Source organism: Zingiber officinale, chromosome 11A (assembly GCF_018446385.1).
Source record: "Zingiber officinale cultivar Zhangliang chromosome 11A, Zo_v1.1, whole genome shotgun sequence".
NCBI lineage: Eukaryota > Viridiplantae > Streptophyta > Magnoliopsida > Zingiberales > Zingiberaceae > Zingiber > Zingiber officinale.
Genome location: NC_056006.1, coordinates 94982981 through 95006645, shown reverse-complemented (window position 1 = coordinate 95006645; position 23665 = coordinate 94982981). Strand labels below are relative to the sequence as shown.

Genomic DNA, 23665 nt, shown 5'->3' with positions numbered 1-23665 from the left:
ACATTTAATCGATCCGTTTGGGGCTTTCGTTTGATTCTGAGATCGATGGGTTTCAAGATCCATTTGCTTCGTTTTCATTTAATTTTATGATCACGAAGGCAAGAATTGATACAAATCAGAAGGACACGAACTCGTCTTTGCTCCAATTCCGCCGATATCCTATCTATTATATTTTTAAAAAAAAAAAAAGGAAAAGAAAACAGAAGAAACTGATTGGATTTTAGCAAAAACCTGATTCCAGATCGTGGGGACCTAGCTCTCATCGGCTGCGGACATCACGGAGAGGCGGGTGGAGCGCGGTCGGAAGTCCTCCCTCCGCCGCTGCTGGTGCGAGGACGGCCGGATGAGGGATGACTCGCCGTCCACGGCACCGATCCGGACCAGCGAGTTCGTCATCCCGGATCGGCCAGCATTCAGGCGAATCGAAGCGGCCGAGGAAGCAACAAGGCGGAGGTGAGAGAAGCGGAGGCCCTTGTGGAGGGTGCAACGAAAGGGGCCGGGGTGGGCGGTTGGGGAGCACATGAATTAGGTCAGGCGGTGGAAGAGTGAGGTGGTGCCGATTAAAACGATGGGAATTTAAAGTTTTCAAGAAATATTTTAATAATTTAAAATTCTAAATAATGCTTTTTTAAAAAAAGAAAATAATTCGGGGGCAAAATAAAAAAATTGCTCTCGCGTCGCCCCTTCGCTCGCTTCCTTATAAAAGGCAGCACAAGAGGCACCGCTGCCACTCACCACTGCGTCTGCCGCCGTTCTCGAAGCTGCAGCATCCCACCACCACCGATCAGAGAGAGTAGAGCGAGGCGCTTCGTGGGATCAGCGAGATGGCTAGAGCGGTGACTCCCGGCAGCCGGCAGCCGTGGTTGGGATTTGCAGCATCGGTGCTGGTGCAGGTGGCTGGAGGGACGGGTTACACCTTCCCCCTCTACTCCCATTCCCTCAAGAAGGCAATGGGATACAAGCAGCGTCAGATCACCCTCCTCGGCGTCGCCAACGACTTCGGCGAGAACTTCGGCATCATCGCCGGCCTCCTATGCAATCGCTTTCCTCCCTGGTCCATTCTCCTCGTCGGCGCCACTTGCTGCTTTCTTGGCTTCGGCGCCCTCTGGTCCGCTGTTAGCCTCACATTTCCCAATCTCCATTACTGGCTGGTGCGCCGACGCCTCCCTTTTCGCATCTTTCTTTTTTCTTGGTTGATCAATCTGTTAAAGATTCAAGATTTCGAATAGAAGTTCATCATCAATCCTTCTCAAACTGAAATAATTAGAAATTCAGTGTTATGCAGATTTGCTTACAGAAATTTTGATGAATCTTTATTCAATCTTTGTTCAGTTATGGCTAGCACTATGCATAGCTACCAATAGCAGCGCCTGGTTTGGCACAGGGGTGATCGTCACCAACCTACGAAATTTCCCACATAGAAGAGGTACTGTCGCCGGCATTCTCAAGGGTTATGCTGGTCTTGGTGGTGCAGTATACACTATATTGTACACCAGTGTACTCCATGGTTCGTCAACAAAATTGTTGTGGTTCATGACTGTTGGGGTGCCTTTCGTAAGCCTCGCGACGATGTTTTTTGTTAGGCCTTTCGTTCCACCTTTGGAAACTAACCACCCATCGGAACAACGCCATTTTATGTTTATCCAAATAGCGAGCTTCTTTCTTGGCATCTATATCCTTGTCTACACGATCGTGGATTATCTTCTCCCATTGTCTGACGCCGTCATCTCTGTTTTGTTTGGAGTGATGATCCTTCTTCTCTTTGCCCCGCTTGCCATCCCGATAAAGATGACTCTCTTTCCGAGCAGAACAGAGGACGACAACACAGAGGAAAACGAACCCTTGCTGGCTGCATCATCATCATCCAACGATCCAGGCGACGCCCAGGAAAACGAACAGTTGCAGGCTGCATCATCATCCAACGATCCAGGCCGCACACAGGAAATCGAGCAGTTGGTGGCTGCATCACAGGAAATTGTACCGTTGCTGGCTGCATCAACAACCAACGATCCGGAGAACGCGCCGGAAATTTCTGAAGCTTTTGATCTGAACGCACTTCTAGCCGAGGAGGAAAGTGGTACCAGGAGGAGAAGACCCAGGAGGGGAGAGAATTTTGAATTTCACCAAGCCTTGATCAAAGCCGACTTTTGGCTTCTCTTTATGGCATACTTTCTTGGGGTTGGATCAGGTGTCACCGTGCTTAATAATCTGGCTCAAATTGGAGTCGCAGCTGGTCTTGAAGATACGACTCTATTGCTATGTATCTTCAGTTTTTGCAACTTTGTTGGTCGTATTGGTGGTGGTTCAGCCTCAGAGTATCTTGCTAGGTGATGCAGATTCTCCTCCTCTTTTTTTCTTAACAATATTTCTGGATTGTTTAACAGACTGCATTTTTTGCAGATCAAGATCGGTTTCTAGGACGATTTGGATGACTGCTACCCAAGCAATCATGGTTATAGCATTCCTTCTCTATGCTTCAGATATCAATGGCACGCTTTATGTTTCCACTGGCATGCTCGGTGTCGGCTACGGGGTGCAGTTCTCCGTCATGCTTCCGACGGTTTCCGAGATCTTCGGCCTGAAGCATTTTGGACTTCTCTACAACTTTATGTTGTTAGGAAATCCACTCGGAGCGTTCTTGTTCTCAGGTCTTCTTGCTGGGTACCTTTATGACAAGGAAGCTGCAAAGCAACTTCCAGATTCGAGCACTTGTTTGGGGCCCAACTGCTTCCGGTCGACATTCTTATTTCTCGCTGGGATGTGCACTTTGGGAAGTTTGCTGAGCTCAATTCTATCGACGAGATTAACATCAGTATACCAGAATCTGTATGCTGCTGGATCCCCTAGGACTCCTCGAGCTCCACTTCGCTGAGAAACTGTTTTGTTTTCTAATTGATTCATTCATGCATTGTACAAAGAAACTTCTTAACCAGACTAGATTCATTTTCATATATCCAGGTTTTTTTTTCGTGTAGCATTGAATCCAACTCCAGTATTGATCATTTTGTGTAGTGCAAGCTCACTATTTTTTTTGTAAGAATCTATATTAGACTTCTGTTTTGGAGATTACATTGATGCATGCATAAGATCTCCATAGCTTCTCTCTGCAACATACTGCATAAGTACTCAGTTGGGTTTCAGGTCCTGAGGCATGAAACCCCATCTGATATCCTCGTCGCACTTTTCACTCTTCTTATGCCTGCAGACCGTGGGGCTCGGGCTGCGGGGTACCCGGATCGGAGTGGGAGATAGTGATACCACCGGAGCAGTGCCCTGAACCTTCTTGTTCCTCTTCAACATGGAGGGGTTCCTCGGGACGACGGGGACCCTCGAGTCATCTCTTTTGAGAAGACTCTGAACGTGCTCTGTTATATAAATCTTGGTCCTGTTGATGGCGGCGAAGAGGCTATATTTAGTTTTGGAATCCGACTTGTTAGCCACCTTAAGTATCTCGAGCCTGTGCTTAGCTATGGAGACGCCCATGCTTTGCAGGAACTCATGGTTGAAGTGTTTGATATCGTCTTCCTCGAGCTCGTTGGCGGTGAAGAGAAGAGAGTAGTCATAGACGAGGAGTGGGTCGAGGGTGGATTTGGATAACCACCAGTACCAATCCATGGCTCGAGATGTGTTGAGTTATTGAAGTTAATGGATTCAGTGGGTTTAAATGCTCCCTTCGTATTCTTTTTTGGGGAAGAGTTGAGCAGGAAGACAAAGTTCAGGTGGGTGGTGATTCGAGCTGAGGGGAGGAAAAGCTCAGGTGGGTTTAAATGCTGCTTTAATTTGGATTTTGTTTCGATCTTTTCATGGAATACCGTGTTATTAAAACATGTTCAAATGGAGATGGAGAATGACCCAACTAGTGAAGTGGCATTGGCACCAAAGAGATTGAAGCTGGGGAAACTTCTAAATGGCATTGATGTTAGTGCTTTGGTTTTAGTTTCCAATTATTTTCCTTGTTAACTTCAACAACCTTATTGATTGCTCCAGTAAATGCTGTAGTGCTAGTTATGTCAGAAAATTGATGACCAAAGAAACAAGGAGACTAACATGATTCACAAAAATGGATTTGCAAATCAGCAAACGAGCAAAATGACACTAGTAAGTGCAATATGATTTCTCATACCTCCACAAGCGCATACTTCAGTTTCCTCATCATCTCAATTTTTTACCTTTTCTGCTCCAAAGAGAAACAGATGAACGGAAAACATAAGACCAACAAGAAAGAGTAGCCTTCAATTCAGGTAAATAAACTAAAAAAATGAATGAGATTATCAATACTAGCAACAGAGTAGCCTTCACTCAACGAAAATAAACTAAAACATGAATGTAATTAGGAACAGGACGTCTGACATTCTCCTCGATCTATTTCTTTTGCTTGAAATAAACCACAGAAGGTGGGCTACGAAATCCTAAACAACAAAGCTTATTCTACAAACTAAAGTTTGTATGGTGTATCATGACCCAAAATTCTCATCTAACAAAAGTTCCATTAGGATTAGGGTAATGTAAATCAAACTAAGGATTGGTACAATCACGAGCTGCTCGTTAGATGAGCAGGAAAGAATCTGACATGTCTACACTGTCTCAACTTAACTACAGCATTTTGTGTTCTCCTCAGTAGGAGGTCGACATAGATGCCACCAAGCACAGCTCTAGGATTGTCCGGTAGCACACTCAGGGCTTTGTTCACAAACATATCAGCTTGTTCTGCATTTCCCTGTATCGCAGACAATGCTGCAAGATTTACATACAGTGCTCCGCGAGCCACTTCAGGCTTCTGAAAGATTATACCTTGGACTTCACTACTTTTCGCATTTTGTGTACCAGCAAACTCATATGCATCCCCACTCTTATCTATTCGCCACTTCTCCATGTCTTCATCACTGTAAGGTAATTGGACATCGTTTGTCTCTGAAACATAAATGGACAAATGCTCAAGTGCTTCTCCAACTCGGTCCAGATAACAAAGTGCTTCTGCAGCATATACATGACCCAGAAATGTGTACATTTTGGAACAGTCTGGCAATTGCAGAATTTCTTTTGCTGCAGATAGTGCTCTCACTGGATTTCCTAAACTCAACTCTAGATATGCTAGATTGGCCAGGACAGCCTGTCTTATCATGTTGTTTTCCTTTCTACGCATTTCCTCATGCAAAGAAATAGAGCTTTGTAATGTCATACTTGAGAGCGTACCTCCCTTGGTTTCTTTAAGTTCACCATTAGTAGAAGGCATGGAAGCAGATGTTGCATTAAAAGCCTTAGAATCACTTGTCACTGTGTTCTTCTGGCTCAAGCTCTTGGCACTTGCAGAGGTTGATTGGTTGGTCTCTTCTTTACTCGATAGAGATGCACTTGACTGTAAATTTTCAGTATAATCCAACAAATACAGAGCATTGAGTAAACATCGGCGAGCAAAAGGGACTGAAAGTCTAAGTTTTCCATCAGGAATAACTACAGCATCCTCTCCCAAGCACTTGTGATATCTGTTTGTCAAACTCAAATCATCAATCACCAAGTGTCTCCACTTGCCTGATCCAACTACATGAACCTTAACCACGTCACCCTCTGATGATGAAAAATCACTTTTTCCTAGAAGACCTTTCTCCAGTGCTGACAAGCAGCATTCAGCAAACCGAAGCCATATAATGGGTCTTGAATAAAATATGGGCTTGGATTTATCAAAACATTGAGCTGCAACCACCGGTTTTCCACAATGTAGGTATTGCAAACCACAATTATATAGTATAAATAGTGACTTTTCTTGAGACAAGGAGGAAAGTTTCAGAGGTTTCTCTGATCGAAGAGAGGTGCTACATTTCAAGGCCTTGGAGAAAAACAAAGTTGAAATGTGATGTTTGCCAAGCTGTTGGTATATGCATCCCATATTGTTGTTGAACATACAAAGTATTCCTTGATCAGACCTGTTATTGGATGTTGTCATCAAAAGTTTTATGGCTTTCCGATGGTTGCCACGAGCATACTCCAACTGAGACTTCAAAAGAAGTGCTGTTGATGAATCTCCAAAACGTGCTATGTTCATGGCAAGCTTGATTTCACGCTTTGCAGCCTTCAGGTTCCTTGCAAGTAGCATTAGTCGGACCTTGTAAAGATGCAAATTTAGCTTAAGGTCAATAGAAGAAGCTTCTTGATCAGGCGATAACTTCAAATTATCATTTGAAATGGGTCTCTCCAATTTCTCACTAACAGTATCCAATGTTGAATATAAGGTCTCATATTCTAGTGTCTCGTCAGTTAAAGTTCTTCCCAAAGCATTATCAGAAGAATTCCCATTTCCACTTGAATCTGTAGTAGAGACATCTGGAGCAGTGACACTGCTTGTAATTGCAATTTTCATCCCTTGGTTAGACTGTTGTTGGGTGCTGCAACCACTATCTACTTGTCCTACCGCATGAGTAATACCAAAAGATTTTTCCAGATACTGAATGACACCCTGAAATAAAAGCATAAGACGTTTGAATGTAAAATGAATAAAATGAAGGGGGGAAATCATCTTAATGCAAGCATTGAATTTCACATGGTATAAATCAGCTGAACAGATCCAAGATCTAAATAAAGATGTGATTTAATTTGTTTTATAGTCTTGAATTTTTATTATCTACATTCTCCAACCTCCAGGTTAGGCTGTTATCTGACATTACCTGCCACTATGAACTGATAGCAGTTTCTTCACGTTCATAAAGACAAAGGCAGCATTTAGGTTTTACATTATCTTTACTACTACTATCACGAACTTTTTAAGTAATAACAATTATAGGCAAACATGATTCTGATAGGCTATAACAAAGTGTGATAATGATAGGAAGTTAATCAAAATGTAGGTAGATCTCTTAGTGCACAGATTCCACAAATGCATCTAGATAAATTATCCATTATAGACTAAAATCAAAAATAATTAGATATTTTTTGCTTTGTGATAGCTCTACTAGGTTTGGAGGAAGAGAATCATTATATCAAGGTAAAAAGTTACTAATCATAAAAAAGCTTTCCCTCACAACTCTGAGAAGTTGCTAGTTAAAGATTGACCAGAAAAAGTAATTTTTATGGCTCTAATAAACAAAATTGAAATCATAGGCAAAAAGTCATTTGTGAAAGGGGCAACCACTAAATCAAAGTTTAAAACCTCATTATGAGCCAATGTTTTCGTCCCTAGCCGAAATGAAATTGTTGGGTGTTGTTTTCATCCATGCGGACAAATAGACAGTCACTTTGATGAGCAAGAAGAGGAGGGGAGAGAATAAGAAAAAGACGGGGAATAGAAATAGGAGAAGAGGAAGCTTAACCTAAAGTGGACAGACATCACTAAAGCTGGAGAAGAAACATAAGTTGCAAAACAAAATCTGTCGCTGGAACATGAATCATGACACGTGAGCCAACATTGAAGAGAAGTTTCGGCGAGGAGGGTTTGGTGAAAAGGAACATCCGGCGGCGTGGAGCTTCTTAAATCACGCCTTTTGGTGCTGAGGAAACAACAAAAAGCATTGTTGCGACAAAGGAATGACTTAGATCTTCTCATATGAGCTCTCAATTAGAAGCCTAATGTGATAAACTATTCAGAGAAGTAGGAATTTCTCACAAAGACACGGGGGAACAAAACATCTCATGATGAAGTTGCGAATGCAAATATTAGGTTTCTCTCGTCATATCGAGGACGACTCGAGATTCTAATCCCTTCTTAAATATATAATCACCATGGATCATCGTAATGAGGGACTGTGGATGTGGAACATTCTAGCTTCAATAATCTTAAAGTTACTTTTAAGTTATTTTTAAATCTGAATCCCAATTGATTACAACAAATATTCAAAAAAATAAATGGATGGAGATAGTGTCTTCCTAAACCCAAATATTTTATACAGAGGGAGATGATATACAGAGTGAGAATACATGAGGCGATCAGTTCAAGTTGTTGGACATCAAACCAAAAGAAAAAAAAACCACTAAAGAGCAGACTATGGCAAAATCTTAATGATAGACTAAGTCTCTCGAAAAAGACATTAATGTGGACTATAATGGTGTAAATATATAAATGAAAAATCTTAATGACAAACTAAGTGCTAAAGTTATACATGCAGAACCTTAATGAGTCTTGCAAAATTTCAGGAAGCTTAGAAAGAATCTTAAATAGCATGTCTAGTGCATATAAATAAACTATGCTTCAAAACCACAAAAAACTCAAAAAGTCATTTAGACGCAGAGAATGAGATCCAATCATGTTTTGACCAGTAAAAGCCAAATTTCCCAAGTGCCAAAAGATACTGATAATGCTCCCTGAATTGTGTTGGACTTTTAAGGCTCAAAAAGCCAAATCCGATCTAGCAACTGAAAAACAGATATTCGACAATTTCATTTTGTGCTGGAAAGCAAAAATTAGAGGCACCACAGCAGAAAGTAAAAAGTACAAATCACAAATAAACTTACTGCAGCTTTTGAAACATCTTCACAAACTAATGCCACGTCCAGTAAAAGAAGACACACACGAAGAGCTATTTGCTGTACAGGAAAAACTATTAAGGCAGAATAAAAGGCATAATTCTATCATGAATGCATAAGATGACTAAATTAAAGCATATACCTCTTCAATTGGCTCAATATTCTGGTACAGCTTTTCGAGAACAGATAATGACTGTGAATACTCATGGATATGGTAGAGGATGATTGCCTGTGAAGAATCTAATTAACAAAAGTAACAAGAAGAGAACCATCTCCAAACTCATTCAATGATTTTGGAAAGGTAAATTCAGTCGAAATACAAAGTAATACATACAATGTTTAGCAACGTTACTGAAGTGTCAAAATCTTGGGCATAGACAACTCTGCTGCTATTTATAGCAGAACTTTGATGAATTGAAGCACTATTTGATTTAGACCCTGGAACCATATCGCTTCCACTGCTATTCTCAGACTCAATCTGTTCCCCACAAGAATGAGCAAGCTTTTCACTTTGCTCCTGTAACCAAAATAGTAATTTAGTCAAAAAGTGTGAGTGGAGGAAAATAGCTTTTCATTGCATGAACATTATTAGTGAAAGAATATCCTAGAATATTAATTGAATGGATAAACATGGATTTAATTATCTTTTTCAGTTTCTGAACAAAGATAGAAAAATTGGTAAAATTATATGAAATTATAATAAAATAATAGCATATGTAGAATACCATGATGAAAAAGAGATGATCTAAAAGAGCAGATGCATTTTCTGCTATAGAAGAATGCATGATTCTAACAAACTGTTTAACCTTATTATATAGCATGTTAAATATGATCATACAACATAATGTGATAGGTTAAATATGATCATAATTTTAATGTTGACATAGTTAGTTTCCTCAAGAATATGAATATGAAGTTGAGAAGATGTTAGTATGAAAATTTCTTCAGGAATTAATTCAAACATAGATTTCAGTCCTGTAACTTGCATCTTTTTCAATTTTAGTCCTGTTATGAGTTAATTTACGTTCTTAGTCAACTTATAATATTTTTTAATTTTAGTCTTTTTTCCTCCAAAATTAAAATTTTTCAACGGAAAATATCTAATTTGTGGTTGGAATATAAAAAACACATGGGTCATAAAAAATCAAAATCCCCAAATTCAATTTACAACTCATTATTTTTCGTTGAAAATTTTCAATTTTTGAGGAAAAAGGATTGAAATTGAAAAATATTACAAGTTATAGGATTAAAAATATAAATTGACTTATAACAAGACTAAAATTGGAAAAAAAAATATAAATTACAGGATTAAAAATATAATTTTCTCAAGTTCAGTACAACTTACTTTAAGCTTGTTTAATGCATCAAGAAGATTCCTAGGATCAGTGAAACCTTCTCGCAAGTATTCTGCAACAGCAATATTATGAAGGACCTGAAATAAATAGAAAAAGTATAGCGAAGAGTTTACTCAACGAAGAAATGTACATAGGTGAATAAACATACTCTTCTATTGTATGCAACTCAACAACAAATTATCATATACTTTAGAAATGAATTGATTCAAGAAAAAAAAATAGACTTGCTTTGTATAAGAGATAATTGATGCATTTTGACAAGAGAAACAACATCAAGGCCTGAGTCACAGCTATTCAGGGTTGGCTAAAGACAAACTGTGTAAAAGCCTTTGCGCACATAATCATGCACACAAACTAGAAGTGCGGGTACCAAATTAGGCATCTTCTTCTTACATATGAAGACCATATTATATCATACTCTGGGAAACATTGAGATTTCAATTAAAATAGAAAACTTGCATGATTTAATATTTTTGATTTGTATAACTACCACAATTGACCTCGGTATGTAGAAAGACCAAGTAAAACAGTGTAAAATCCTTAGCATGAGTAAAAGCTTATTTAACTTACTGACATAATAATCGAAGTTTATAAATAAAACAACTAGATATTGGAGCCAGTTCAATGCCTAAGACATGCTAAACAAGCAAACTCAATTTAAAGGTTTATGAATCCCGGTGCTACACATGAAAAGTAATGATACTGTGAAGTAAATGCAACTAAACACAGTAACTTTTATCGCAGTTGATGCCTTATGGAAGTTCAGGTGCAAGACAAGATAAGTGCATCTTGAGGTCTAATCTTAACAAGTTAACATCTAAGGACACTAAATGAAGGCTCCTGACTTTGACTCTAAAATTTACAGTACCCAAAGCTCACACACGTTTACAGTAAAATCTTCTTCCTAATGAATTCACCAGCAAACAACACAGAATGAGAGTTAAAAAAAGGTCCATCAAGCAAGATTGACCGTAGAAAAAGTTAAATCCTGTCGCTTTCACTTGTCGTTTTGCCAAATCTCTAAACAGAAACAATTAATCCCAGCATTGGTCGTGAACTTTCTGCAATCCCCTCATACAAGTTATAAAATCTCTACTAGCTCACAAATAAGCTATCCTTACACCACTAAAATCATGTGCGAGCCATGTTCGTCTTCTCTCCATCTTTTTTAGAACCTCATTCAAGCGCAATTGTCAATGAAAATCCATGTTAATGCGCCAGCTCAACCAGCTAGAAGCTTTTCATAAATATACAGAAAAAGAAACAATTGATACAATTCAAAGTCCTAAAACCATAAGTTGGCATTCCAACTTTCAGGAGTTAAAAAGGAATTGCACATTAGCACATCCTTTGGGAATATAAAGATGAGGAAGAAACAACAAAAGGACCATGATAGGCGTAAGTAACAAAGAATCCAATAAGTTAGCAAAAGCAACAAAGTATTTCCAACCTCCCTAACCAGAAATGGACCAGGCTGCAAAATCACAGTATCATAAAGAACATAAATCAGACGCACCTTTGCATCACCCTTCTTTTTTTCAAGGAGATGGTTCAATACATCGACGCACTCCTCGAACCGCCGGTTCTGGAATAGGAAAGCAGCTTCCTTGGCCAGCCCTTCGGCATCGGAGAGATTCCCTTCGTCGTTCGCAAGCCCATCCTTGCTCCCGGCCAAGGCCGTTGTGGCTGATGAAGAATCCGACGAATCCTTGACTTCCATTCTTCAGATCGGAGACGTCCGATCAGATCCGGTGCAGCAAGCCGCGCGAATAAGAGGTCAAAGTGGCGACAGGGGAGAGCGATGATCCGGCTGCAAACTAGGGCGGGGTATGAGCAAGGGTTTCGGCGGCAATTGTGAGGTTTTGAAGAGGGGAAGCAAGCTAGGGTTAGGGTTCCGAGTGGAGGAGAGATGGACAAGAGCAGAAGAAGATTCGAAAGATAGTGGGGGAGTGGAGTTTGCAGATCGCCGTCGCTTCCTCCGCCGGAGAAGGAGATTGCGACGGGCGGAGAGTTAAGAGCTAAGAAGAAGTCGGCGAGTATATACAAACAGTGAGGGAGATGCCGAGATGCAAAGGAAAAGGAGAGAGGACGAAGACGGTAGAAGAGGAAGCGGTCCCGATTGGGTCGCGTTTTTATTAGCGCGTGCTTTTCTCGTGCTTGAATTAATTTGTTGTTATTTTTTCGACAAATGTCCTAAAACAATTTTATTTCATTAATGATTTTTTTCTTCTTCTTTAAAATAACAAATAAAAAAATATTATTGGCTCCTAGTGAATCTTAGGGGTGTAAATAAATTAAGTGTTTGTGAATTGTGAGCCGCTCTCAAATATTTCGATCAAATCGAGCTGGAGTCAAGCTCGAGCCGATCTCGAGTCCAATTACTATTTCAAAATAAAATAATTAAGTTGAAGAAGTATTTGTGACTAGAGTATTTTCTTTAATTTGTCAAAAGTTGAAGGTTTAAATCCTAAACTGCACAAGTTTATTCACCATTTCGAAACGAGCTCAAGCCTCTTAATTTTCTCGAACTCGGCTCGACTCATTTACACCTCCAGTAAAATGTGCCAGATTGCTGAGAACAATTTTATAACTTTGCAATCGATTCCAATAAAATTAGAGGCATTTTTTACAAGATTTATTTGGGCATTTGATTCCAAGAGAATTAGAAGCCAATTAGCGGTTTCTTACAAATTCAGACAGTATCAATACCATGTCTCTATTTTGTTGTTGTTAATCCAAATTCAGAATGCGATGGTTGGGATATACAATATGCGAAATTCATTGATCAAATAGATCGGAACAAGAACATCGGTTGGGAAGCGAACAATTCGGGATCATAAGAATCTCATCTCCCCGGCATTGCAAGTATGATGCACACATTGAGAGTCTTGCTCCGCATACATGTATGGCACCACCTCTTTAGGAAACAGCCTCACACATGAATTCCGTATAGTCGAATCCTGAGAAGTGCGTCGAATTCCTTCTTGTGTTTGTTTCGAGTTAGCAAAGTACTTCAGAACCAATCTGTTCTATGTTGAAGGGCGATAGAAGTGAATGTTCTAGCTCATCTCTTGTTGCCTCTGTAAACTGAACATGTACCAATGAAAAGTCCCTGTATTGATGGGCACTATGGTTTGATGCCAAAGTTTCACGAACCTCTTTTATAAACATAGATATGGTAGTAATGTAAATGTTGACCTTCTCGTGGCATTGAGGAATTCTTTTTATCTCAGCTTGAACACCCTTCAAAACTGATCTGTAAATCTTTAAGCCAGCATCTAGTGTCAGACTTCTGCATTCACTTGTCATAATCTCAAATTTTTCAGGAAGGATGATTGAGAAAACCACATTTAACTGCTCGCTCACGTCCTTGATATCCCATGGCAACCACTTGATAGGACGATCCACTGCTCCAGATTGGTCAGTTTGTTCAGCTGGAAAGAGTGAGAGCTTCTCACCATTCAGGATCGTTTTGCCAACAGTAAGTTTTGACAAAAGAAATTCATCAAGCAAATCAATGCAAGTGTTCCAAACATGCCTGTTCTCATCATTGGGTCCCTTCAAAAATACCACTTTAAGAGTTTGCCAAAAGGTTGTGGAAATAACTGAAGGATAGTTTACCGAAAGATCCAATTTACGTAGAAGATACCTCCATGTAAGCAAACACCGCAACTGAACTGATAGATCACATTTGCTTGACAAGATTCCATGTATTGGGGTCATCAGAACTTTTATTCTTCGTAGCAGGCCATCAATTTTTACATCAGGAGCAGCAGCTGTTGCTGGTCTAGTTTGCTTAATCTCATTTTGAATTATATTTATCCAAATTTCAGTAAACTGAGATGGCAGAAGTGCATCGATTAAAGATTCCCATGCAACCTGTATGGCCAATATTTCAACAAAAGACTGATAAAATGAGATCCAATGGCAATGATGCACAAGCTTAATCTGCTTACCAGCGTAGCCATTTGAACTTGAATATCAGGATCAACAAATGTTTGCTCAGGAATTTTGAGCATTTTATTAACTAAATGTCTATCTTTAAGTGCGTCGGAACCAAGAAGGCTGATATACCATCCCCAAGTTTGGATAATGGCAATTTTTTGTCTTTGATCTTGTGTAACTTCCATCATGTCCATCATTGTTGGAAGAAGTTTTCGCTTAACGTCAGACATCACTGCCTGCTCAAAAAGGAGCAAGAAAAGCAACAAAAATATAAGAAAGCTCAGAAAGTCTTACTAGAGGTAGAAATTTAATACTTTTCCCAAGCAGGAAAACATAGAGATGCAACAATTTGTTTCCAATGTGGTTCAATCCATCTGGATAACACCAAAAACTTAGTTGGCAGGTCAAGCTAATAAACTCTAATTGGTCAAACAATATAACATAAGAACTATAAATATTTAATACGTATAAAGTATATACCACTGCCATCATAATTGAAAACTGATCAATATTGTGATGCAATGTAAAAAAATTTACAATGAATATAACAATCATCAAATGCTGAAAGATGTGTGCAAGTTCAAACTTTTATTAGCTCGAGTGGAAAGGAGATCTTCATATGAGTATGCTTTAAGCGGAATTTTGTGTTGTTAATTGAGTTTGAATAGGAGGTAAGAAAAAATTGGATACGGAACTTTCCAATAAGCATGCCAACTGAAATAGCATTATGACAAAAGATGACAAATTGCGAGATTAAGCACTGTGTAAGTTATTCCATAAAAATATCAAATAATGAGATAGTACCATGGAAAGAATAATTGGCGAAGGGCATATAATGGATTTTGTCCTCAGGAGGCATCTCTCTGCTATATCCCTTTCTCTCTTGTTGTTGCTAATAAGTCTTCTGCACAGTGGCAGAACCCAAATGTTTGACATGCTTCTCATTTCCACAGAAAACTTAGATAATGCCATTAAAGCCTAGAATAAGGACATAAAGAACTTAGAGACAAATCTACAAGTAGCATCACAAATTACTAAATGCAAAATTCTGCAGTAGGATTGTCACTAATCATCTTTATGGCAAGTTTTAGAAACTAAACGTGTATTAGTGAAGTAGCATATAGTTCTGAGATGGTTATGCCAGGCTCACTAAGGTATTGATAGGACAAATAATTATAAGAGATGTTTTGCTAGGGAAGGGCATCACAATAAGTGATGAATCTCACGACTTATGTGATGGAAAGAAGGAAAATATCACACATCTATTTAATAAATGCAGCCCTTTGAAGCATTCTGGAACTACAGCAGCAGGATCTTTAATATTCCTGTTGATAATTGTTTTGAACGTTTCATTCAAGGAGGGAGACATGGAAAGCTATGCAGGGCAACAAATTCCTTTTTCATAGAAATGTGTCTTATGGAATCAAAAAAAAAAGTCATTTTCAAGGAATACGGTTCAAAATTTTCCATTGAAAAGCTGGCTTTTACATGGGTACTCCTGGTTAGGCAGAGCCCCCAAAGAAAGAAGTGGGTTACCTTTCTGATGAAGGAATTGAAGAAACTACATAATTGATGGATATTATTTTTTTCACTTTGTACGTCTGCTACCATTGCATTTATTACTTCGGACTAATATTCTTACTAGATATGCAGCTTTCTGGATTGCTTAGACTAATCAATGGATAGTTAGCCAACTTTACCTCTTTTTTTTTTTGATTTTTTCCAAAATAATAGGTATTAAAGTAATATATGGGAAGTAGAAGTTAGTATCTAAGCAATTTCTTATCATATCTTTCTAATGTTGTAGTTACATAATGTTGGAAGAATCTCTCCAAAAAAACAAATCATTTAGAATCTACTTGATTTTAACATTTCTAATAACCTTGTTATTCATTTCTTTATATCCCCAATTAGCATTAACAACACTAATTAAATTTAAGATTTCACTTCAAACTTCGTTAGCAGACTTCCTGTTGCATACATAAGTGTGCATTTGCAGTTAAGCTTACGATCATATCCCAACAATAAGTATTGTAGAGGCCATATTGCATGAATATACTCCAACAAACTATCTTCATAATGTACTCATGCTTAAACTAAATGGATTATCATATTGCTGAAAGCTACTTTCACCTTAATAATAATCATGTCTTGACGTTGTCAACTTAAGGGTCCTTAGCATGATAAACAGGGCATTCATATATGTTATCCTCATCCTACATTATCCCTGCAAAGGCAATGCAATGGATGGAAGATGAGATAACAATGTCAATGTTTGATAACGATATCATCAAGGAGGAAAAAAAATGTAAGAAGACCAAGATACAAAATTATCAAGACACAAATAATAAACTGATTATACATCTAACAAATGAGCCTATAGAGGATACATCTATATGGCTGGACATGACACAGTCTGCTGCATATATTATAGTCTCCTCATTAAAGATTGATATGAGCAGCAAAACCTGACCTGAGTGGCCTCATATGTAATTGACAGAGAACCAAAAGGGTTGTCAAGTGCGTGAATAATGGCTTCCAATATCAAGTGCAAGCAGAACTTGACAGCCGAAGGTCCTATTTGCTGAACGGCGAAGCACCACACGCCCAAGTTACATATATGCTGCAATGAGAAAACAATGAATCCATTAATCACTAATTCATAGGGACACGATCACCTATCACTACATGGAAAAAACCAAAAACATCCAACCTTCATCCTTGTTATAGTTATCAGCTTCGCAAGCGATTCCAGGGCCAGGATCGCGCCGTCCTCTGCGAAGCCCGGCACACTCACATGAAACATCAAAAACTAGGCATGAGAAAATTGGGGGAAAAAGAAGGCATTTTTAGACCTGAAATCCTCGTTACGAGAGAAGGGTGGTACAGCATGAAGCCGAGGCACTTCAGAGAATACGCGGCGCTGATTTAGGGCACCGAATCAGAATGTGAATAGATGGTGAGCGCTCATTTTGGATCATTAAGGAAGCGAAGCAATAGAAGGGAAGTCTACGTACGTCTCTTCGTCAAAGTGGTGGATGTCGGAGAGCAGGAGGGGGAGGAGATACGGGAAGGAATCGGCGAGGGCTTCGAGGGAAGGAGGATGGTCGGAGGCGCCGCGGTGGAGGGCCTGGAGGAGGGCGGCGTAGGCAGCGGCACGGTCAGTGAGCGTCTTGATCTCTTCGATCTGCCGACAGACGAGGAAGAGCAGGCCTTCAGCCTCCCCCGCCATGGGAAACGTCAGACGAAGCTATGGCGTTGGCGGCAACAAGGATAGAGCCGGAGGTAGTAGAACCAAAAAAGACCTTTTTATCGTTACTTGGGAAATTATTCGGTTTCCCAAAAGATTAAAAAAATGTGGAACTGTCACATCAATAATTCTCTAGAATCGATTCCATTAATATAGAGGGAGATAAATATAGATACACAAATTTCCCAAAAGATTTAAAATTTGAGTCTTAATTTGCGCATGTATTTTTCTATTTGACTAAGAGTGTTGGGTGCATAGTGTTGGGTGTGAGTTGTCCGCGAGCATTTTCTAATTTGATTTGAATATAGTATAGATATTCTGATGTCACAATAAAATATTTAAATTATCATATAAATATTTAACGAAGAGTACAATTAAATATATTTATAAAAAAAAATTCTTCAAATGAAGATTACAATCAAAAAAATATTTCTAGATTGATCATTTAGAATGGGATCGATGATCTCAAAATAATGACTAATTAAAATTATTATTATTTTTTTTATACTGTATCGAAAAAAAATAATGACTAATTTAGTTGTTTTGGCAATTATTAAATAACCACAAATTTTATGTGAAAAGTGTTGGTAATTTGAGAGCATGAAATCGAAACTATACAAAGATAAAACAAAGCGATGCGGTAATTATAAACTCACAGTGATCTCCCGAAGTGTTGTTGAAGATGCCGGCGGTCGACGAAGAGGTTGTCGTTGTCGGAAGCACGATCACGGAGCAACCGGAAAGCGCTTCAAAGTTCACGAGCCAAATCCCAACCGAATGCTCTCACACGATCTCTCCCTTTACGATCACCTCGGTGCTCCCTGATCACCTTCGCCAAAAGCTCCTTTTTTTTTTATCTGCACTTGGACGCCTCTTATAAGAAGGCTAAGGAAGACGAAGGGGAAAGGACGTCCCTTCGTCTCCTTGGCGTTTGCAGCAAAAGGAGAGTAACGAAGGGAAACCCTTCGTCTCCAGTAACGTCCAAACGCCCAACATCTCCCACTCGTCCAAATAAATCCATATGGTTACATAAACCATGTCAGTCACATAGACTACAAGGTGATCATGTCACGAAGACCAGAGCGAAATTAGTCACAAAGACTAAATAAGTCACGTAGACTTTATGAGGATCAAGTCACGAAGACCAGAACAAAATTTAATCACAAAGACCAAATAAGTCACGAAGACTTTATGGAGATCAAGTCACGAAGACCAGAGTAAAATTTAGTCACAAAGACCAAATAAGAACATCCATTCCATATATTAAGGAAAATGGTTCGTGCGACAGCAAGCACAATGAGCATTCAATTGCTAAGAAGATTGTCACACCTTACTTAGCTGCTCCATAGAACAAATCAAAGACATAAATGTCCATAGAACGAATCAAAGACATAAATGGCTTGCCTTTATCCCAGATTAAATTATTTACATCATCATGAACATCTCTAATCCCTCATATTGACCATATGTCAAGAGCATGTTCAACATCTCAAATCAAACAAATTATTCACAATTACATTTTATGTACTGAACTAAAAATGTAACCGGTACCAATGAATAAATGTCACAAATGTAAATCAATCTTAATCTTGCTTTTTAGCTAGAATCCATTCATTCTAATCAGTAGCTTTCCTAGTTATGCTCCATAGACCGAATCATCCATAGCCAATAGGAAACATGCTAAAGTAGCAGACACTTATCAGAACTTCAAGTAGACAGCTAAATAGTCACTTAGGGTAAAATTGAGATTAACTTATAATCTCAAGGGTCTCACATAGTAGAGAAGTAGGGATCTATTCTCCTACTACCCTTCTTGTCGTCATAGCACATGTGGTATGAATCACATGCTACGATGTTATTCTCTTTACCAAAAAGAGCGCATGTTTTTTTTTAAATTTAACATCGTACAGATTTCGATCTAGACATTCCCAATGTCTAATCTGAATTCAACATATGAATTCTAATCTGGCTTCAAGCAGATTCAGTAAATGGTGGGTGCATTTACTCCAATCATTACATAAATGATCTCATCTTGACACAAATATCAAGGCGACCTTAACTTATGGGTATGTCTCTATTCACAGCTACATAAGTTGTCCCATAAGCAACGATCTTACCTCTATTCGTACTTAACAAATAGCGATGATTGTCCATGTGAGTAGACCAATCCCAATCTGCCAACATGCTTATCGAGACTTTTATTCGAATGTAACCAAGACATATACACTGAATAGATCATGACATTTTTCATTTATCAAAATGTCTTTACAATTGTTACATTCTTTGAAGTCCCAAAGACTTCATATGCCCATGAAATGACTCTTTAGTCAATGGCTTAGTAAAAGGATCAGCAAGCATATTCCGTGTAGGGATGTACTCAAGAATAACCTTTTTCTTGTCAACAATATCCCTTACAAAATTATACTTAATTTCTATATGATTGTCTTTGCTGTGATATTTGGGATCCTTGGAAAAAGCTATTGCAGCTTGACTGTCACAGTACACTGTAACAGGACTCCCACTATCCTCAGCAATCTTCAGATGCTTCAGGAACCTTCTTAGCCAAACAGCCTCTTGCACAGCCGCTACACAAGCCACATACTCAGCTTCCATTGTCGACAAGGCTACACAAGCCTGCTTCTTGTTGTTCCATGAGATGACGTCACCATTCAGCAAGAAGACATAGCCAGATGTGGATTTCCTATCATCAAGGTCTCCTGCCCAATCTACATCTGAGTAGCCACTAAGACTCATATCTGATCCTTGGAAACAGAGACAATAATCAGTTGTTCCTTTAAGATATCTGAATATCCTCTTCACCGCTTTCCAGTGTCTCGATCCTGGGTTTGACTGGAAACAACTAACTAAGCCAACAGCATAGCTTATATCGGGACGAGTACACAACATAGTGTACATCAAACTACCAATAGCACTGACATATGGTTTTTTCTTCATTTCGGCTATTTCCTCAGGAGTCTTGGGATACATACTTTTGCTCAAAACAGTACCTTTTGCTATAGGCGTCTGTTCAATATTGCAATCTGACATATTGAAGTGTTGCAGCATCTTAGTGATATAAGCTTCTTGAGACAAACCCAAAAGCCTCTTTGATCGGTCTCTAACGATCTTCACTCCTAAGATGTACTCTGCTTCTCCCATATCTATTATGTCAAATTGTGATGAAAGTCAACTTTTGACTTCTATCACATTTTTTATGTCACTTCCAGCTATTAGCATATCATCAACATATAATGATAAAATGACAAGCTTTCCTTTTTCCTTTCTTAGGTAAACACAATGATCCTCATTGATCATTTCGAAATCATAAGATAATATTACATAATTAAATCTTATGTTTCATTGTCTTGACGCTTGCTTTAGCTCATATATAGACTTCCGAAGTCTACATACTCTTTTCTCTTGGCCTTCAACAACATAACCTTCTGGCTGTACCATATAGATTTCTTCGTCAAGATTACCATTAAGGAAAACCGTTTTTACATCCATCTGATGTAATTCCATGTCATAGTGCGCTACTATAGCTAGGATGACACGTATTGACACAAACTTCACAACTGGGGAGAATGTCTCTTCAAAGTCAATACCCTCCATTTAGGTATATCATTTTGCAACCAATCGAGCTTTGTATCAATTAATCGATCCATCTGCTTTCCTCTTTACTTTGAGAATCCACTTATTCGCAATAGCCCTTCGGCCCGGAGGAAGATCGACTAAATCCCAAACTTGATTCTTTCTCATTGACTCCATTTCTTCATCCATTGTAATTTTCCATTCTTTTCTAACTAAGCTTCCTCAACTGTTCGAGGTTCCTCATCATCAACTGGAAGAACCATCAATGCCTCATTCTCAATATCAAACCTTCTCCGAGGAATAATCTGACGACTACTTCTTCGAAGGTTAGACTGTTGAGAAACTGACTCATTCAGTGGCAAATTACTCCTACTCGGTTGACTAGATTCAAACATCTCCTGATTTGTTGATAAAGGAACATTATCCTCCTCCTCTATCTCATATAGAGGAATTGTCTTATCAACTTCACCTCATGTTGGGAACTCAGTTTCTAGAAAAGTAGCATCTCTTGACTCTATTTCAGAGATGGTTCCATCTTTTCGCTCACCAATAAAAACATAACCCTTAGAAGTCTCAGAGTACCTTATAAAGATACACTTATTACCTCTAGGTCCTAATTTTTCATATTTGTGAGTCTTATCATGAACGTAGGCAGCTGACCCCAGGGTCTCAGATTACTCAAATCCGGCTTTCTGCCTGTCCAACGTTCATGTGGGGATAGATGGAACTGACTTTGAAGACACTTTGTTAAGTATATAGGTCGCAACTAATAATACATCTCCCCAATAGGAGATTGGTAAATTAGCATGCGCCATCATAGACTTAACCATTTCAAGAAGAGTCCTATTTCTTCTTTCAGTAACCCCATTTTGCTGTGGAGTTCCAAGGATAGTTAGTTGTCTAATAATCCCTTTATCATTACACATTGTCTTGAACTGATCAGACAAATATTCTCCTCCACGGTCAGTGCGCAAGGTTTTAATCTTACGTTCCAATTGATTCTCAACTTCGTTCAAATAACGAATAAATCAATTCAATGCTTCAGATTTGTGAGAAATCAAATACACATGACCAAAACGTGTGAAGTCATCGATAAATATAATGAAATAAGAACTTCCATTTCTAGCCTTCACATTCATTGGACCACAAATATCTGAATGAATTAATTGCAATGGTGATTCAGCCCTAATAGCCTTACCAAATGATTTCCTAGTGTCTTTCCAGCAAGACAATGCTCACATATAGACAAGTTAATCTTAGCATGAGTGCCTAAGAGTCCCTCCTTAGCTAATCTATTCATTCGTTCCTGTCCTATATGTCCCAATCTAGCATGCCAAATTTCATCATTAACATCAGCATTACTAGTAAGAGCAATGTTTGAAAAACAACTATTATTATTTGGTTCTACATCAAGAACCATAAAACCATTTGTTACATAATCATATTCAATTAACACAGAGTTAATTCGAAGTTCCACACAACAGCTATAAAAATTTACATTGTAACCTAAATCAAGAAGACAAATGACGGAAACCAGATTCCGTCAAATCTCAGGAGCGTACAGAACATCATGTAGAAACAAAGTGCCTCCACCACGTAGGTTGAGCTTGCAAGTGCCAATTTCTTTGACTTCAATTCTTGCATTGTTTCATACATATATCCATTTGTTGTCAGCTGGTACCCAATGATACTCCACATATGTAGCTCGATCACGAGCTACGTGGTTCGTTGCTCCTGAATCTACAATCCACAAAGGATATGAATCAGCTAACAATACTGTACTTGCAACATATTGCTCGTGGAAAGAAGACAAAAATGGATTTACCTTTTTAGGATCAGTACAATCCCGAGCAAAATGGCCCTTCTTACCATAATTGAAGCAAGTCAACCTGCTCTTAGGTTTTTGTCCATATTTTTTTCCTTTCTTCTTGATTTGGTTTTTCGCAGCAACAGCATTAGCCTCTTTTCCTTTCCCCTTTCCTTTCTTGAACCACTTGTTCTTATTCTTGGAACCAGAACCTTCAGCTATAAAAGCTTGACCCGAAATCCTTGCGGATTCAATCCTCTCCGCCTCAAGTTCCACATAACGTGAGACATCAGTGAAAGTCTTGATACTCTCACTATGGGTCAGGTTCTGTTTCATCGTTTCCCAAGAATCAGGAAGGGAACGGATAACTACCTGAACCTGTTGTTCATCGGTCAACGTATAACCAGCAGTCTTAAGTTCTCGAATCATGTTACCCATCTCCTTGAGATGTTGGGCCATGGTAACATTCGAGCGCTTCTTACAACTATCAAACTTGATAATTAGCTGACGGAGCTTACTCAGACTGACTCCACTGTACTTCTCTCTAAGGGCTACCCAGACAGCATGAGCCGATGGTAATGGCTCATATTCAAATACTAGGTCATCTACCATTGAACTAATCAATATGCCCTTAGCAATGGAGTCCTTCCTTTTCCATGCCTTATAGGCATCAAGGTCACGTATGTGCTGTGTTGAAGAACCATCAACCGGTTCCTCCATAATTTGGTTTACAGCCTCTAGAACTTCTTGTTCCTCAAGAACATATAGTATCTTGAGGTGCCAGATTTTGTAGTTATCCCCATATAATTTCTCACCCTTATTGAGTTCAGTTATGATGTTTTTAGTTGTCATGATCTACATAAATAAACAAATTATTTATTATTTCAGTGTAATTCATATATGTGCAATTAATCATTGACTCAGTGTAAATTAGAATTAGTTTACAAAATCAAGTGATAACATTGTTTCCACTCATCATTTGTATGTTCTAATCTAATCAACATTGATCAATTTTATTGCACACATCCCATCTAATGAACGAATCATATTTATATGAACTAATCATTTCCAAGTTAGTTAACATATAACATAACTTTTATTATATAATTCTGTTCGTACAAAACAACAGAAAATATTACATGACTCAAAAAACTAGATGAGCTAACATTGTTCGTACATAACGATAGTAAACAGAACACTAATAGACTAGATAAGCTAGCACTACTCCTACTAGGATAAATGCTAGAGCAGTGGGTAATTGCATCC

The 23665-nt window shown here is 38.7% G+C and overlaps 4 protein-coding genes across 6 annotated transcripts; 1 reads left to right on the top strand and 3 right to left on the bottom strand.

Moving 5' to 3' along the window:
- Positions 1-824: 824 nt before the first annotated feature.
- LOC122030957 (protein NUCLEAR FUSION DEFECTIVE 4-like) lies at positions 825-2872 on the top strand. Its single transcript, XM_042589998.1, has 4 exons — positions 825-1151; positions 1333-1895; positions 2034-2327; positions 2401-2872. The coding sequence occupies exons 1-4, from the start codon at positions 825-827 to the stop codon at positions 2870-2872; spliced, it is 1656 nt and encodes a 551-aa protein (XP_042445932.1).
- A 254-nt stretch (positions 2873-3126) lies between these two features.
- LOC122031616 lies at positions 3127-3615 on the bottom strand. Its single transcript, XM_042590708.1, has one exon. It carries the CDS (start codon positions 3613-3615, stop codon positions 3127-3129), a length of 489 nt encoding a protein of 162 aa, XP_042446642.1.
- Positions 3616-4473: 858 nt separating this feature from the next.
- On the bottom strand, positions 4474-11911 carry LOC122031064 (CCR4-NOT transcription complex subunit 10-like). Of its 2 annotated transcripts, none has more exons than XM_042590122.1 (6): positions 11323-11911; positions 9797-9883; positions 8786-8968; positions 8594-8680; positions 8440-8511; positions 4474-6451 (listed from the first exon to the last, which is right to left on the bottom strand). In XM_042590122.1, the coding sequence occupies exons 1-6, from the start codon at positions 11524-11526 to the stop codon at positions 4532-4534; spliced, it is 2553 nt and encodes an 850-aa protein (XP_042446056.1). In that variant the 5' UTR covers positions 11527-11911; the 3' UTR covers positions 4474-4531. The 2 variants fall into 2 exon arrangements, with proteins under 2 accessions (XP_042446056.1, XP_042446057.1); XM_042590123.1 differs by having other exon boundaries at positions 9797-9858; positions 11323-11459.
- A 498-nt stretch (positions 11912-12409) lies between these two features.
- LOC122032392 lies at positions 12410-17033 on the bottom strand. 2 transcript variants are annotated; one of them, XM_042591685.1, is made up of 8 exons: positions 16769-17033; positions 16607-16674; positions 16465-16526; positions 16225-16374; positions 14556-14729; positions 13763-13987; positions 13456-13685; positions 13132-13364 (listed from the first exon to the last, which is right to left on the bottom strand). In XM_042591685.1, exons 1-8 carry the CDS (start codon positions 16981-16983, stop codon positions 13268-13270), a joined length of 1221 nt encoding a protein of 406 aa, XP_042447619.1. In that variant the 5' UTR covers positions 16984-17033; the 3' UTR covers positions 13132-13267. The 2 variants fall into 2 exon arrangements, with proteins under 2 accessions (XP_042447618.1, XP_042447619.1); XM_042591684.1 differs by having other exon boundaries at positions 12410-13685.
- Positions 17034-23665: the final 6632 nt, after the last annotated feature.